Here is a 16317-nt window from a genome sequence, read left to right as displayed (position 1 = left end):
GTGGGTTCCTCAAAACCTTTGGGGTTACCATACCGGTGATATAGGAAGTGCAGTGTACAACACCCTTCTGCCAGATGGGGGTCTTGAATATCCCGACTGATGCTCAACAAATCTAAAAACCTGTGAAGAGTTACTGGTCGTGGGGCCAAAGGGTATCTACCGCGGAGGTTCCCATTGAGACCTGCATATCCGGCGATCTCTTCTAATGTAGGTGTGAGTTCAAAATCTGAAAACCGAAATACATTACGGGTCGGGTCCCAAAATGGTATCAGTGCCTCAATGACATCCGTCCTTGGCCTGATCTTCAATAAATCTACGAGGCCGCCCAGGTTTTTGACCACAGTATCTCTGCTTCCTTTTCCCAAGTCATGCCACCACATATGGAGTTTCAAAGGGATCTCGCTCAGGACTGAGAAGGTTTCGATGTCACTTGAATTCATCCTGCACATTTATTTTAGGGGAGTTTAATGACTTATTTTGAAAAATGGCTATTTGTGCAAAAATTCTTTATTTAGAAAATAAGGACTTGGATTTGCAAATACGGCCTTTCAGCACTTCTGGAAAGAAGATTTTAAGGCGGTTTCCGCAAACCATTTGAAAATGACTCAGGGTGGCTATTCTTGAAAAAACGGCCTTCCGGCGTCCTTTTGGGGACATTCGGCTTATTTTAAAACAAGAATGGCATCGCCCAATTTATTTGACAAAAAATTAAAATTTTGGTATTTTTGGCTATTTTTGCAAAAGGGGAAGTTGGACCCGATGAGGGTTGCCTACGTATCTCACATCCGGTGAGAATCAAACCGGCGTAGTTCGGGCAGATTTGCCAAAATCAAAAAATGTATTTTTTGAACAACAATTTTCTTCCTTCCCTTTTTTTTCAAATATTTTCCTTTTTCTCTTTTTTCATTTTTCAAAAATCCGGCAGCATTTCGGTACTATTTGGGCATTGGGGTTTTTCAAAACAAATGGTCACCCTCACTTAGTCCTAACACTGTTTATTTCCTCAATTTTCACTTATTTAGACAAGCCAGTCAACATGCAAAGCTGAGCAAATAAATGCGCAAGTAGCACGTAAGATGCATCAGGATGGTCAATTCATTTCAGGTCACCTGTCCTAGACGGACCCAACCCCTGTGTTGAGTCCCCTAAGTCAAATGCACATGATGCAAACAAACGTCCTACTAGGGATCCGGCATGAGTCTTTGTTCTTCTAGGTTTAACCCTAGGTTTATTGGTCTAGACCTGGCTTACCCGAGCGGACAACTCGAGCCGAGGGGGAGGCAGCGTACCGGGGATACAGAAGCTCCGCCAGCTTTGCAACTTATCCAACCTCGTTCTAAATGGGAAAAGACTCTAAACAGAAGAGAAGCTACACGAAGTGCACCCTTCTCCATGATGTAGAAGACTCAGAAAGAGGAAGGGATTCGCGACAGTTTATATATATAATTTCAACAAATATCAAAGCGGTAAAACATTTAGCACATATAGCATGGAACATGTAGAAAAATCAGATAAAGCCAAATATAACAATTGTACTAAGCTCGAATTCTTGAACCCTGAATCGAAATTCTGGGTTCGGTCCCCAGCAGAGTCGCCAGAGCTGTCACACCTCCTTTTTTTTTACACACCTACCCCGAAGGATAAATGTATAAGGGAGTTTTTCCATTTAAAGTGACATTATTCGAAATGGGATTATTTATTTATGTTTTAGAGTCGCCACTTGGGAAAGGATTGGCTTTTGGTGTCCCAAGTCACCGATTTAATTTAAATTCCAAATCGAGGAAAAATTCGACTTCCCAATTGGAGTCTGCGAACCAGAGATTCTGAATAAGGAATTCTGTTGACCCGAGGGAAGGTGTTAGGCACCCCCGGATCCCGTGGTTCTAACACGGTCGCTTAAATTATAATAAATGGCTAAAACTCTAATTTTAATACATGTTCAAACCTATAATGCAATTTTAATATTATTTACCGCTTTAATTTATTTTGTTACGAAAGTGAACATCGTCTAAGAGCGCGCTTTTGGATCACGTCACATGAAATGTACCCGGATCCTCAACACCTCTTATTCAACGTTTTGGGATTTGGATTTGGGTTGCATGAAATGCGCACCCGAGTTAGGAAGGTAAATTATTAAATAACGCGCCTAAAGTGACTAGCGTGTCGGTATCTTTGCGGGAGACCATGGAAATTTGCTAAATGGCTTACCCGATTTCTAAAATATTTTAACCTAGTATTTAATGAGGGCCACGCAATTTTATATGTTTTGTTTGGCAAGGCTCGTCTCATTTAATTATTTTTTAAGGCCAATCCAAAGCGAACTAAGATTCTTTATTTATATTGTTGTCTCTAAAAGGGTTTGGCAATATGAAATTCGGGTTTCAAGTTCAAGTCCGGATTTAAACAAAAGGGTAAAAACCTTTTAATTTAAAAACCGCTACCTAACTCGAAAGCCCAATTTATACTCCATTGAGCTATAAACTAAGGTCTTTAAACCAAGTCTAAACAGAGAATCTTAATGGGGCTCAGATAAAGATCAATCGAATGGGCCTGCTCAGGGGCCCAAATCGAGACTGAATCGAATCCAACGGCTTAAAACACAAATTCACATGGTCTGTTCGTTGAAGCCCAATGCGACAAGGGCAAGATTTAGTGGCAATTTTATCCAAAAAAAACTAAGGTTCAGATTAGCATATGCAAGCAGCTTGATTCCATGGACATCTTTTACTTCCGATCTATATTAACACCGGACTATACATCTAAGTCGTTAGGCATGGACAATAAGCGGTTGACTTCAAATTCAGACGCATGAAATTCATATTTGATCGCAATGTCAATCTGATTTTTACATTTATGAGCATGCAACCCAGTCAAATTCGGTTTTCAACATTAATCAAGTCCAAATTCATACTACTGCTGTCATTAATTAAATGCTCACAGCCATTCAAATGTCGAATTACTAACTACAAGTGAAGATCTAAATCGACTTCTACCTGTATACTATTGCTAACATTAACAGTTAAGCTAATCATCCAAATACAATCATACCACGTTAATGAAAATCAACAATCCACTATGAATTAACAGTCCAAACAGTCCAGTCTTAATTAGCTACAATGAACTACACTAAAAACATCAGTAACAGCAAAATCGATACAACATGCTTTGTTTTTATTCCAATTTCCAGCTTGCAATATACGCTCATATTTATATTTCCAATCCTCCTGAGTTAGGGGAAAATACCTGGAGTTTATAATGAAAACAAAGAGAAGAAGAAGGTCAGCAACAGTTTGAGTGATTGACAACGGTTTTTACAGCAAGAGATAGCAACAGCGATTTCAGCTAGAACCCAGCAGTAAAAAAGAAACAGTAGGCAAACCCAGCAAATTTCAGCAGTCGAACTCTAAGTTAAATGATGCAAATCAAAATCTAAATTCAAAATCATCCTGCAGTTTCAATAGAACAGTTGTATTTTGAGTTTTGTGTATATTTTTTTTTTTTTGGATTTTTAAGGAACTAATGATCTATCTTAAAGGGAGAAATTTTGAATGTTAGAAATACAATTTTAGGAAATTTTAAAGAGTCAGAGAGTCGAAAATCTTCAGGGAATTTCAGGGTCCCAAAAAACTTGCCTAAACAAGGCAATGTGTGTGCCTTTTATAGGCAAAATCTAAAGCTTTTCTTCAGATTTTTGTTTTTCTCTTTAGTCCCTCTCTTATTTAGTTTTCAGTCCCTCATTTTTTAACTTATTACTCAGTAACAACACCTATTTTATGAAAACTATACTAAAGTCTATTCTAGAAAGTCCTACACCTATTACAATCCCTATACTACCCTTTCCTACTTTAAAAACTACTATTCCTAATAAACTACCCTTTCCATACCCAGCTACCCTTTAATTGTACTATAATTACTGGCCTAAAACACTTTAACTGTTTTTTCCTCCTCCTATTTTAACCCCCCTTGGGGTTTTTTGTTTTTTTTCCAAAGGGGGAGGGGCTTTAAAAACTTTAATGGGTTATTGGTCAAGGCTAACTATGGTTAAACAAAAAACCTGCTAGATTGACTCAGCTATATCCAAACAATTTGAATCATTGACCTAAGGATCCGATTATCTTTCCTTATGTTTCCAAAAAGAACAAGCCAAAACTAATTAATCTGGTGATGAGCAAATACTTAACAGCAAACAAACAGGATTAAGACTAAAAAAAAAAAACATTCATGGATCATCTAATCGAAAGCAAACACTGGATCAAAACAGGACAACATTAAACAAAACAAAGGAGAATTAATTTGAACAGAGTAAACTAGAACCCTACGAATTCTGAACGAAATTGTTATGCGCAAAATAAGAAGAAAAACAGACCAAGAAGAAAGAACTTACTGATTTTGGAGACTACGGAACTCTCCTATTCTCGAAGTTGGTCTTGAAATAGTATTATGTGTTTGTTCTTACCCAGAACAAACACATAACACGATTTCAAAACCCCTCAAGTATTGATTGACCCTGAGAAACAAACCAGCCTCGGTGGTAAAACCCTAAGTCTAAAGTTCGAAACAATTGGGGCTTTTGGAAGCAATTAAGCGTAGATCGATGGGGAATGGGTGATACGGGTTCAGGGGTATGGTTTTGTGGTGGTTTGGGACTGCGCCGCCACCAGGGGATCTTGTGGCGGTGCTAGGGTTCTTGGCTCAAAATTTATCATTCGACGAATTCCCGGCAGACTCGAGGTGGAATGAAAGGATGAAGGTGAGGCTATGGTGTTAATTTGAGGGCCATCGGACAAAGTAGGGTTTTGGCTGATTCTTCGATTGAAAATTCGAGAACACTGGCTGGGATTTAAAGGCTAAGGTTCAGGGATTTGGAACGGGGAGGTAAAGGGGGTTCTAGGGTGTGAAAGCGGGGTCATTTGGACGATCGCCGCCGGCGGAGGCGATTTCCGGCCGGCGGCAGACGGTGGGGGACGGTGCTGACGGGCGGCGTTACGCCGGAATCAGCGGGGTATGAGAGACGGTGGTTTTGGGGGTAGGGGGGGTATGTTTGGACATTTATATATTAAATATCGTGGGCTTCAGGACCGTTCGATCAACAAACCTCGACGGTCCTGATCTAACGCCAATGAAACGGCGTCGTTTCGTTACAAACGAACTGGACCGGGTGCTATGGGTTGGATTTGGACGGGTTGGTGTTTATTTTATTTGGGCTCAGCCATTTTGGCCCAACTCTTGGCAGCCATTTTTTGCTTTTCTTGTATTTTATTTACTTTCTTTTGTATTTTATATATATTTTTTTTTTTGTATTTTTGTATTTCTGTATTTATTTATTTTTTTCTGATTTTATAAAATGCTAAAACAAAATAAGGACTTAATTAAACTATTTAAACTCCTAAAATTATTTAAAACTCTATTTAAAGATAAAAATGCAACAATTAACAATTGAAAGTGCAAAGAAACTATTTTTTGCAATTTTCTTTGAATTTTGTTTTAAAATTAATTAATACCAAAATTGTGATATTAAATCCCTAAATGCAAATGCACATTTTTTTGTATTTTTACGTGAAATAAAAATGCAACCAATTAACGCCAAAATTTAACAAAAATTCACAAAAATTGTAAAATAATAAAGAAGTCAATTACTTGAAACTTTTGGAATTAATTTGCTTAGGGCAAAAATCACGTGCTCACAATGATGTTTTTAAGTTTAAGGGTTGAGCTATTCTTGTAAGGATTGTAGTACAGGAATCGGCTATTACAATATTAACAATGTCAAATTATTATGTCGTGAATAAAAACATAATAATTGTATAAGGTGAATATAAAGGTAGGAATACTATCAAAGGATGTGGTGCAGTAGATGGGACTGCTCCTTCTTTAACCATAGGTCTTGGGTTCGAGCACTGGGTATGGAAAAATCCTTGGTAGGGAGCGCTACCCCCGAATGGGACCCTACCCGTCGTGAATCCGGATTTAGTCGGGCTCCAATACGGGTACCGGACACCGGGTGGAAAACCAAAAAAATAAAAAAGGCAGGAATTGCCTATTTCTAATGCTTTTTTGTCGTTATATTCTCTTATCAAGGTATCACCAAAACCTATTATTACTTCACGTCCAAATTTGAATAAAACAACATATAGATTCTCGCATAAGTTATGCAAAAATTAGTAATACGGAATTAACTAGGGAGATCTAACTTTGATTAACTAATCAAATGTTGTGTTAACAGAAATTAGTAATGAGTTTTATATTGCAAAGCAAATGATTAGCTGTGTAAAATTTTATACCAACATTGAATTTTTTTATTTTTTATTTGGTTTCTTACTTTGCTTTGGGGCTCCACAAAAAAGTCCCCTATCAAGATAAAGTGCTCCTACCAAAAATGATTTTATTCATGGAACTCGAACTCGAGACTTATGATTGGAGGAGGATTACTCATCGTTCTAATACCAATTAAAATCTTTTTGCCGCCACCTTCTTCCGTTCACTTTCAATTGTCCACTATACTAAAAATATATTTTCACTTTTACTTGTCCACTATACTAAATCAAGAGAAAGACAATCTTTTTTTCCTGTTTTACCTTTATCATTAATTACCCATTCCCCAAGATTTTTGTAAATGCTGTCATTATTATGGGTAAAATTATAAAATATATATTTTATTTATTTTTTCTTAAAAGGAGTGCAAAATCAATATTCCCTCCGGTCCATATTAAGTGACCAATTCGCTTTAGGTACACCCATTAAGAAAATTCTAAATTATAGACAAAAATAGTTAGTGTGATTAAACTACCCTTAATTAAATATTGCAGCATAGTTATAGTAGCACTTACTGCTCCTCTCAAATGTGAGGAGTAAATGACTTTTTAGGATACGCATATAAGGGTAATTTTGGAAAAAAAATTAAATTTTTTCTCGATTATATAAGGTGGTCCGAATAGTGAATTTTTCAAAAACATGATCAGAAAAATGAGAAAAATGGAGTTTTTGAAAAGAAAAAGAAATCCATTTTATCATTCAGACGAAAAAAATATTATGATTCTTAAGAACTCAACGGGCCCTTCCCCTTCGAATCAAACAAACAAAGAAGGGAATCCCGTTGAGTTCTTACGCTTCCATGTTGACGACTCAATTCATTCGATTACTACAGGGATGAACCCAATCCGGAATATGAACCATAAAAGAAAATACCTATTAAACCGATTACAAGAATACCAGCTACAGTACCTATTATCCAAAGAGGAATCCTTCCAGTAGTATCGGCCATTTACCCCACTTCCCTCCAGATAAACACTTATTTTGGACCAAAATAAAAAATCAAATTGGTCATTTATTATGTGGAGGATGAGTAGCGTACAGCTTGTTTGGATGGTTGTTACCCGTTGTATCGTATTGTATTATTTTTCCATAACAATGTTTTATTTTGATTGTTTAGTTAAAATTGGTTTTATTGTATTGTTAAATCCATTGTTCCAGAACAATGAAAAATCCCATTTTTTGAAACAACCGATTTGGTGTGGTGGGATTGTTTCCTATTTTTCTTTCTAATTATGCCCTAACTTATTTACTTTATAATTCTATTTTACCCTTTACCTTTTTTATTTTAAATAATAGCAAAGTCATATAATTCTATAATAAAATTCTACGTGAAGTCTAATAACCTATATAAATTCTCAAAGACAGCATCCCAAAATATAACCTATATACGTAAAAGTCTAATAACCTATATACGTGAAAATTCCAACTCTTTTGGTATATGTTTTCCCTTACTTTTGTTTCATTCTTTCTTCTACTTTGACTTGTAATTCCAATTCTAATTACTTTATCTCCAATTAACTTTGTGATGATGTTGTTTTCAAGTGTGCAAAGTATTATTATTTATCTTTGTTCTGCCAACTCTTTCATTCGTTTCTTTATCATCGTTGTTAATTTTTATCCTTAAGCTATGGATTATATGTCATGTTGTTAGGAAATATTACTTATGATCTAAATTTTGCATGGAGTCTACTTAACATTTTTTTTATTATTATGATCTAATTATGAATATAGTGTACTTTAATTATTTTTAATATTGTTAACTTGTTCCACTAATTTCGATAGAATCTGTATGAATTTAATTGCTTAATTTATATATAAGATATAATTGGTGATAAATATAGAAAGGGTTTTTTTAAATAATTTTATGCGTAATTCTTGATAAATTAAATATTTAAAACAACTGAGAGTATTTTAGTAAACTTATCAGTTACACTACAGTACGATACAGTCAAACCAAACAGCAAAATATTATTTAACAACACCATACAATACAATCTATTCAAATATTGTATTCACAAAATGATATGATATAATATAATACTATATATTATAAAACGATGGGTAATAATGATCCAAACAGAGTGTAAAAGCGTACGAGAGTACATAGATGATAAAGTCTCTACCTTGTGTTATTGACACAAATTCCAAACAAAAAAGAAAATTGAGTTCAAAATAAAAACGAATCAACGGGTTTGGCTGGAGAAACATTCTCAATCAAAGACTCTAACTACTCCAAATGTCTGAAAATCCATTGCAGCTTCTGTTCAAAACATACGAGAAAGTATCAAACTCTATCCAAAGCCAGCTTGCTCATTTCATATCTGTCCCAAAACCTCCTTCATCTCATAATGATGACCACTCCTTCTCTTTGGGGCTCTCTTCATCTTCTTCCAACAATCTACCTCCTTCAAAATCTCCAACTTCTCAACATTCTGAATTGCCCAAGCAGGTAATTTTCCTTAAGGGCCTTTAATTACTTTGTAGCTTCGAGCTGTGTTTTAGTGCTTCTGCACTTATTGAAGCACCGGAGGTATGTAGATAACGCCTATTAAGTGTTTGATGAAAGTTCTCACGGATAGTCTCGGCGTCTTTTTCTATTACTACCGTAAAAATATTGTTGGCTGTTGAGATAGGTTTGAGCTATATAAACCGAATGGATAATGATGCTAGATTACGTAAGTTTTCACCATATACTACTAAAGAAAAAAAGAAAGATTATTTTTTCGATTAAATGCATGAAGGGTTTTGAACTCCACCTATATGAAAAGTGTCGCCAGTTCCAACGCCGGATAATAAAAGCAGTGGCGCGAGCGTGAAAATAGCTAGTTATGATAAATTTTTAGTACTAATAGACTTGCCTACTTAAGTACGTGCGACATTGATGAAATGGAATTGGCTTGAATATAGGGGAATGGATACAGAGGATTCATATAGCTGATCTGAACTAGTTGGGAATTGAGGCTTAGTTGATGATCGCAATGCATGAGGGTGTTGAAGTTTCCTCCAACTGACAAAAGACTACATAACAAACACATTTCTGAGGAGTGTGGGTAGACAAGGGGGAGTGAGTATACTGGCTTATTGGGTTACTTTCAGCGATGATTCTTCGACTTCCAGTGGTGCTGCAGGTGAAGTATGAGTCTTAAGTTTAGTAGCGGTTGTTTTCGGTTGAGAGGTGCTGTGTTAGACGGGGGAGTATCTCTGCAGTAATTGATCATTGATCGTAAAATTTGGGAGTTGGTGCATCAAATAATATTTGTTTTAGGAATTTCTTCTGGGTCTCCCGTTCATTAAGCTCTTTGGCATTTAACTGTTTTGAAAGATCGGAAAATTTTAATTGCTCCTCATTCACCAGGAGAATGTTATCCAGTATATGTTGGTTTTCAATTGCTTGCTGCTTGTTTTTTCACACCACAGTAAAAAAAATTATCAATCATCTTTCTCAGGAGAAAAATGCTGGCCCAGTGACTAAAGAAGATCTTGGAAGAGCTACTTGGACTTTTCTTCACACTCTTGGAGCTCAGGTCAAGTATCCACTTTTTCTATTGCAGAAGTTCTCTTTCTAGTTTCTACGCAGCTGTAAAAACCTTTCAGTAGAGAAAATTTAGTCTGGGTTGCTTAGGCATTTCGGTTGACAAGTTTTTTGAGAATTGTACAGCAATACGCGTTCATTAATAATATTGTTAGCACACAGTTAAGCAAGGTGAGAACACTGATTACCCCTAATTGTGTTATCATTACTGTGAATTGTTCTATTTCGATAATTAATTGTCTGGTTTTAGTTTTGCTCTACTATTTTGTTATATATCTAGTCTACCCAATGCTCTTGATGGTTAATAAATTCGCATAAGGGCAATATACAATAGTGTTCCAAAGGGTTCCTTATCTGCCTGGTTCTTTTTTTTTTTCTTGGTGCCCAAAAATAGATACATTTTATTTATTGAATATTCTTGCTTGTCGACCTATATGATCATAATAGCTCAATTGTATTTTTTTTCAGTATCCAGACAAGCCAACCAGACAACAAAAGAGGGATGTGAAAGAACTGGTATGGTACTCAGTCACCCTAAACTATTATTTTTCTTGATTTCAGAACTGTGAAGTTTAGAATCCCAACTGCTTCGTCATCGGATTCCAAAGAAATTTTGAATATCTTCATGCAAAATAATTACATTTTGACCTTGTCTTCTCATGCTGTGGACATATCCAAAAGGATATCTTCTCTTTCGAGAGCTCAACTGAAATTGATATGTCGGATTTCTGTTTGTCTGCATGTGAGGTGCAAGGTGTGCATAAGAAATAAGACAATCATTTGGGAAATTCTTGTGCCATTATAAGAGTGAGAGGTTTATGCAGTTCAGAGGATGGGAAGTAATAGAAGGATAAATTTTGAAAGGGAGTAAACAATAGGTGCTCTATAAGATAGTGGTGTGAATAAGCAATTTGAGAATGCTGTCGATTCCACTGACGCCATTGTCATTATTGCTTTTTTCCCTTGCATTGCATTTCATATATAACTTACCCTTATTGGGAAGTTTTGATTGCTCAATGTTGATTAGGAATTTTTCATTCTAATTTTCTTATTGAATATGTCGCCTATTTAACATCTGTCTGAAACCTAAGAGTAGTCCCTACAATGCCAGATTTAAGTCTTGGGTGACTTATGGTTCTTACAAGTAGGAAAAACAAATAAAATTGAATTTTAGATAAAGGAAATAGAAAAAATGGAAATCAACGAATGGTAAGTGCTTTAGGAACAGGAAAGCATGGAGTAGAGAAGTAGAAAACCGAACATGAAGAAAAAACAAAATAGATATTCCTAAAACTAGCGATGCCACCATTCTAGATACGTTCTAACTATCTTCACTCCAGCCCACTGTCTCTTGGCACTGTTCCCTCTTCACCTGCACCAGCCCGCTGTCCACTGCCCTTCCTTTGTCACCTGCTCCTATGTGCCCACCCCTATGACCCATTCTCAGACTAAAGCACCCTCAAAATCCTGAAATCCATGTTGCAGTCCGCTTTTTTACCCACTCCCATTCCATCCCTTGGCTCAATTCACACTTCTACCTTCTCCCTCATCGCACTGGGTCCCTGCTTGTCCTCGCTGTCCTCTCTCCCTTCAGCTACCGAAGTATGCACATCTCCAGCATCATCTCCCCTCTTCCCCCAAACAAAGCGGCATACTTGCAGCTGCCTTTTAATAGTCTTACTTTTATTATAGCGTTTGCGATTAAAATACAAAAACACCCCCTATATTAGATGGTTTTGTATATGTGATTTATGTGATTGGAAGGTGATGTTACATAACCCAAGAATCTGCTTTAAAATATTGAGGGCTTATCTAGGGGTAGAGTAGTTACCCCTTATCACTAGTTCAAAATACTCAAACTTCCTTTCTGTTATGCTTTTCATAAGCACTGGGACAAAATTAAGGTGACCACCATATGGGAAGTGTTATACATTGATGCCCCCAATTTATGATGAGCTTTTCCATTATATACTACAAGGAATTTATGTGTTTACCATTCCGCCTGCAATAAGGATTTTGATCATAGAGAATGGTGCTTTTTTTGGAAACTAAAGGGATAGCTTTTCTTTTTGCTTGCAGATGGCAATATTATCTCGCATGTACCCTTGCAAAGAATGTGCAGATCACTTCAAAGAAGTTCTAAGGTACCTAGTTTATCAGCTTGCATGAGAGCAATAGGAACATTTTCTTTTTTCAGAATTTTCATTTCTAGATTCTAATCTACAACAAACAACAACGTCTCAGTTCCAAACAAATGGGGATTGGGTATACGAATCCTTATCGATCATGTTTCTTCATTTAGACTCATCTCAGTCAATATTTTATAAAATAAAAAGTACTATCATAATTTCGTTATATTTTCTACTGGCAATGTAAAACTATAGGTATGTGATTGGCTTAACATTCTTATATATAGACCATCCGCGTAAAAGCCAGTCGTTGTTGACATGTCAAATGAACCAATGATATAATGACACGTGTAACTTTGGGAAAACATTGGCACCTGTAATTTAAAAGAGAATTACAATAATTAAAAACCCCCAAAAACCAAAAAAAATAGAAGTCCTCAAATCTCCCCCTTTCACTTATCCAAAATAGTAGAAAGAACAGAGAAAACAAATGGAGCAGATATCAGATTATGGAAAGACAAATGGCTCAACAACATTACACTCATGGATGAATACCCTAGCCTGTTCCAGATTGCATTGGACAAAGACTCCTCCATAGCTCAGAACAGAAGTGGCAATAATTGGGATGTTCATCTCAGAAGAGCAGTGCAAGATTGGGAAGTGGACAACTTGATAGAATTGCTTGCCAGAGTGGAAAGGTTCAACATGAATGCAAGTACACCGGACACCATTTGTTGGGGGAGTAAGGGCACTTTCTCGGTGAAAGAATGTTACAGGCAGCTATGTTCTCAAAACCAAGTGATCGATGCATGGCCATGGAAATTAATATGGAAAACTAAGCTGCCTATTAAAGTAATTTGCTTTGACTCGATTGTTCTCCATGAAGCTTGCTTGACACAAGACAATCTCAACAGGAGAGGCCTTCAGCTGGTCAATAGATGTTATATGCGCAGGGAGAATGTGGAAACAGTCAGCCATCTGTTTTTGCATTGCCCAGTGGCCACTGACCTTTGGAACATGTTTTATTGTATTTTTGGCCTCAAATGGGTTATGCCACAAAACATAAAACAGGCACACCTGAGCTGGAGTCGATGGAGAGTTGATAAGACCATCAAGAAGATCTGGTTGATGGTCCCTGCAGTTATTTTTTTGGTGTTTGTGGAATGAGAGGAATAGTAGATGCTTTGATGGGATCTCAACTCCAAATCACTCTCTCAAAGCTAGATGCCTACTCAATCTTTTTTGTTGGACTAAGTTAGCTACTGTAACTAGTTCTGCTCATCTTCTAGACTTTGTTAGCTCCCTTGTCTTAGATTGACATACTGTAAAGGGACTAGTTTTTCTTTCATTTTTGCACCTCAACTTTTGTAACTATGCATCTTCTTGATGCTTTTGTTAATATAACATCTTACTTCATCAAAAAACAGAGAAAACAACACCTTCTTAGTCCTTCCCCATACCCCCCCCCCCTCTCCCCCATTCCTCACCGTGAAGGAGTTTCAAATCACCAATAATAACTTACCTTGGTTAGTAGGATCATTTTTGAAGTACCAAATGTTCACTTGAGAGCCAAGAACCTAATCCCTTTCTCAAAGTGCAAATCTGTACCGAAATAGCTATATTTATGGTGCTGGGGTTCCATGCTCTGGCCATGCGGCACATAGTCGTCGCATGGACTGTGATTGCATGGCCACCCTTTGGTAAAACAGCCATATCTTTTCGTACTGATCTACAACTGACGAACGGTTTGAAGTGTTGGAAATGCTTCAAGAGCTACAACTTTCGTCAAGGAACCTTGGTGAAATTCCTTATATATCAAGAGATATATATTTTTGAAGTTGGATAATTGTTTTCACTAAATTTCAGGCACCCCATGCAATGGGCGACATTCCCTGGTTCCAGGATCTGGACGGTGACATGCAATGCCCACTTGATGGAACTTTAGTCCATTGCGTCAGCTCGCTTCTTGTCCAAATCTTTGTGAGTGTCTCATGCCCTGTCCAAATAGGAGACATGCTGGAACTTTCCACTGCGATTCATTTGCTTCCATTTTTCTTATTCCCTGGTCCAAACCTCTTCCTATTGGTTCCTTAGGCATGTTCACATATCCCCAGCTCATTGTCACCCTCGTGTGAGCCCGCACACCCTTTGAGACTAATTAAATCACTCTGTAAACATGTAATTAGCTTGAATTAGATATGAAAAATTTACGGGGCTTTACAATCTCGATAGTCGGTGATGTCATTGGGCTAGAGTGCCTTTCTGTGATGTTATGACTTAGACTGCTGCCTTGAATGCTCGGAATACCTTAACGAGTTTCTTAGTGGATGTTGATGAACTTTGTTTCTCTTGTAATTTGACAGAGCAAATCCTGTACAAGCTGGATCTCAAGCTGAATTTTCACAATGGTTATGTTACATGCACAATGTGGTAAATAGAAGGTACTGCATTGTAAAGCTTTTTCTGTTTTCAGCTATGCATCTTTTACGTCAAGAAAGAGGACTTAAAACTCTCAAATATGATGTGAACACATTGCCCCCCAAACCCTTTAACTTAAATCTTGTTAGTACAATCTTATTTGAAACTTCTCCTCTTTTAACCGTATATTCATGACCTTTTCTTCTCCGTTTTCTGATTAGTGAACTTGATAAATCCTCTTGATGTCCATTATAGAAAAAATTTCTGCAGTTGAGTATGCGTCCAGTTTGTGACAGAACTAGTTTTCTTGATTGCTTCCCAATCTTGTCTTCAATGGGTCTTTTAAGTTGAAAGTTTTTTTCATCGGGTTAGTTCCTGTCTGCTTGAAGTTTGAAAACTTGGTATTTAATTTATTCCTGTATTTCTGAAGCGAATTCCAACTATTTTATACAGTTTGAACAAGCCTATATTTCCATGTGATCGAGTTGATGCACGATGGGGCAAGCTTGACTGTGAACAACGTGCATGTGATTTGCAAGGGACTGATAAATTTTGGCCATGAGGTACAGTGAAGCTCTTATATTAGGAACAGCATATACAGAAACCATAATCCAGAATTTGTTGTCTCATTCACACCACCAATCCAAGGAAACAAGATACAGATTTTGCTAGCTACACTTAAAGAGCATTCAGTTAGTATTATGTATCTTTCCATTGATGACTTGAAGTTGCAACCCTTTCCGAGGTGAAGCTGTTCACAGGGAATTGTATAGTTATTCTACAACGCAAAGTGGCATCTGTAACTATATTCTTGAGTGCTGATTATAAACCATTGAAAGCCTGGAACAAACTCCAGTTGTGTGAATGAACTTATTATGTTTTTATTTGGAAGTGACAAGTTCTAATTGACCAAATGAGTTATAGGTTGTCACCTACATCCAACTTGAGAAAGCACTTCCCTAATAAACCAATTTGCTAACTTAACCTGATATATTGTCTCTTTTCGTCGTCTTGAGCCGAGGGTCTATCGGAAACAGCCTCTTTATTCCCTCGGGATAGAGGTAAGGTCTGCTTACACACTATCCTCCGCAGACCCCACTTGTGGGATTTTATTGGGTCGTTGTTGTTGTTGTATAAGATCTAAAGAGCAATTTCAGCTCCCAAACATCTGCTCAAATTGTTGACACCTCCCCAAGAGGGCAGGATTCTTTTCTTTATTATGTGAACAAGTATATCTTTGCAACCAGTAGCATGTGCACATTTTTCATCCTTCGTTAACAGACCAGAAGAGTAGCAGTCCTAATTGCAATGTTTATCCAAGAAGAATGTTATATTTGATGCATTTTTAGAAATATTTGTCTCTGTTATTGAGCAACCTTATGTTGACCATTGAATAGTACTTGAATCAAATGGGATAGGGATTGATAGCTCCAATCCTTTATTGTTAATTCAAACGTGTTCTATGGAGAAACAAAAGGTAGCCCTAAAATATCTAGGAATGGCAATGGGGCGGGGCGGGGGAGGGGCGGGTTTGGCAAAATCCACAAAAATTTCAACCCGCCCAGCCCCACCCAGCATAGTTATTTTTTCAGCTTCCAACCCGCCCCGCCCCACTTAATTTTATTTTCTTTTTTCTTTAATTTTTTTCTAAAACAAACTAGTTTGATATTTTATTATTTATAAAATGGAGAGTAATAGAATCACATAAACATTTATATTTACCGTCTTGCAATGGTGAAACTAGAAAACCACCAGCTTCTACACCCAGTTGCTGCTGCTGCAAAATATCCTTGATTAAATCCTCAGAGAAGATAATAATAGACAACTTCTCTGGTATCTCTCTAAGCAGTATTAGGGGTGTACAAATGAAACCGACAAACCGCACCAACCCGATAATCCGAGTCAAATCGAGAAAAAAAATCAGAC

The 16317-nt window shown here is 37.0% G+C and overlaps 1 protein-coding gene across 3 annotated transcripts; it reads left to right on the top strand.

Moving 5' to 3' along the window:
* The first annotated feature begins 8433 nt into the window (after positions 1 to 8433).
* LOC109211249 (FAD-linked sulfhydryl oxidase ERV1) lies at positions 8434 to 15319 on the top strand. Of its 3 annotated transcripts, none has more exons than XM_019374762.1 (6): positions 8437 to 8761; positions 9759 to 9836; positions 10313 to 10360; positions 11924 to 11988; positions 13840 to 13953; positions 14337 to 14414. In XM_019374762.1, exons 1-5 carry the CDS (start codon positions 8549 to 8551, stop codon positions 13916 to 13918), a joined length of 483 nt encoding a protein of 160 aa, XP_019230307.1. In that variant the 5' UTR covers positions 8437 to 8548; the 3' UTR covers positions 13919 to 13953; positions 14337 to 14414. The 3 variants fall into 3 exon arrangements, with proteins under 3 accessions (XP_019230305.1, XP_019230307.1, XP_019230306.1); XM_019374761.1 differs by lacking the exon at positions 13840 to 13953 and adding an exon at positions 14845 to 15319 and having other exon boundaries at positions 8439 to 8761; XM_019374760.1 differs by lacking the exons at positions 13840 to 13953; positions 14337 to 14414 and adding an exon at positions 12534 to 13833 and having other exon boundaries at positions 8434 to 8761.
* The last annotated feature ends 998 nt before the right edge of the window (positions 15320 to 16317 follow it).

The sequence above is a fragment of the Nicotiana attenuata genome, unplaced genomic scaffold, assembly GCF_001879085.1.
Source record: "Nicotiana attenuata strain UT unplaced genomic scaffold, NIATTr2, whole genome shotgun sequence".
In the NCBI taxonomy this organism is placed as follows: domain Eukaryota; kingdom Viridiplantae; phylum Streptophyta; class Magnoliopsida; order Solanales; family Solanaceae; genus Nicotiana; species Nicotiana attenuata.
The sequence above is the reverse complement of the archived record's forward strand: the minus strand, read 5'-3'. Positions and strand labels throughout refer to the sequence as shown.

Excerpts from the sequence above, each read along its gene's own strand:
- LOC109211249 (XM_019374760.1), top strand. The coding sequence starts at position 8,549 with ATGTCTGAAAATCCATTGCAGCTTCTGTTCAAAACATACGAGAAAGTA. Across the intron at positions 8,762-9,758 it reads ATTCTGAATTGCCCAAGCAG|GAGAAAAATGCTGGCCCAGT; the intron begins GTAATTTTCCTT and ends CATCTTTCTCAG. Across the intron at positions 9,837-10,312 it reads TTCACACTCTTGGAGCTCAG|TATCCAGACAAGCCAACCAG; the intron begins GTCAAGTATCCA and ends ATTTTTTTTCAG.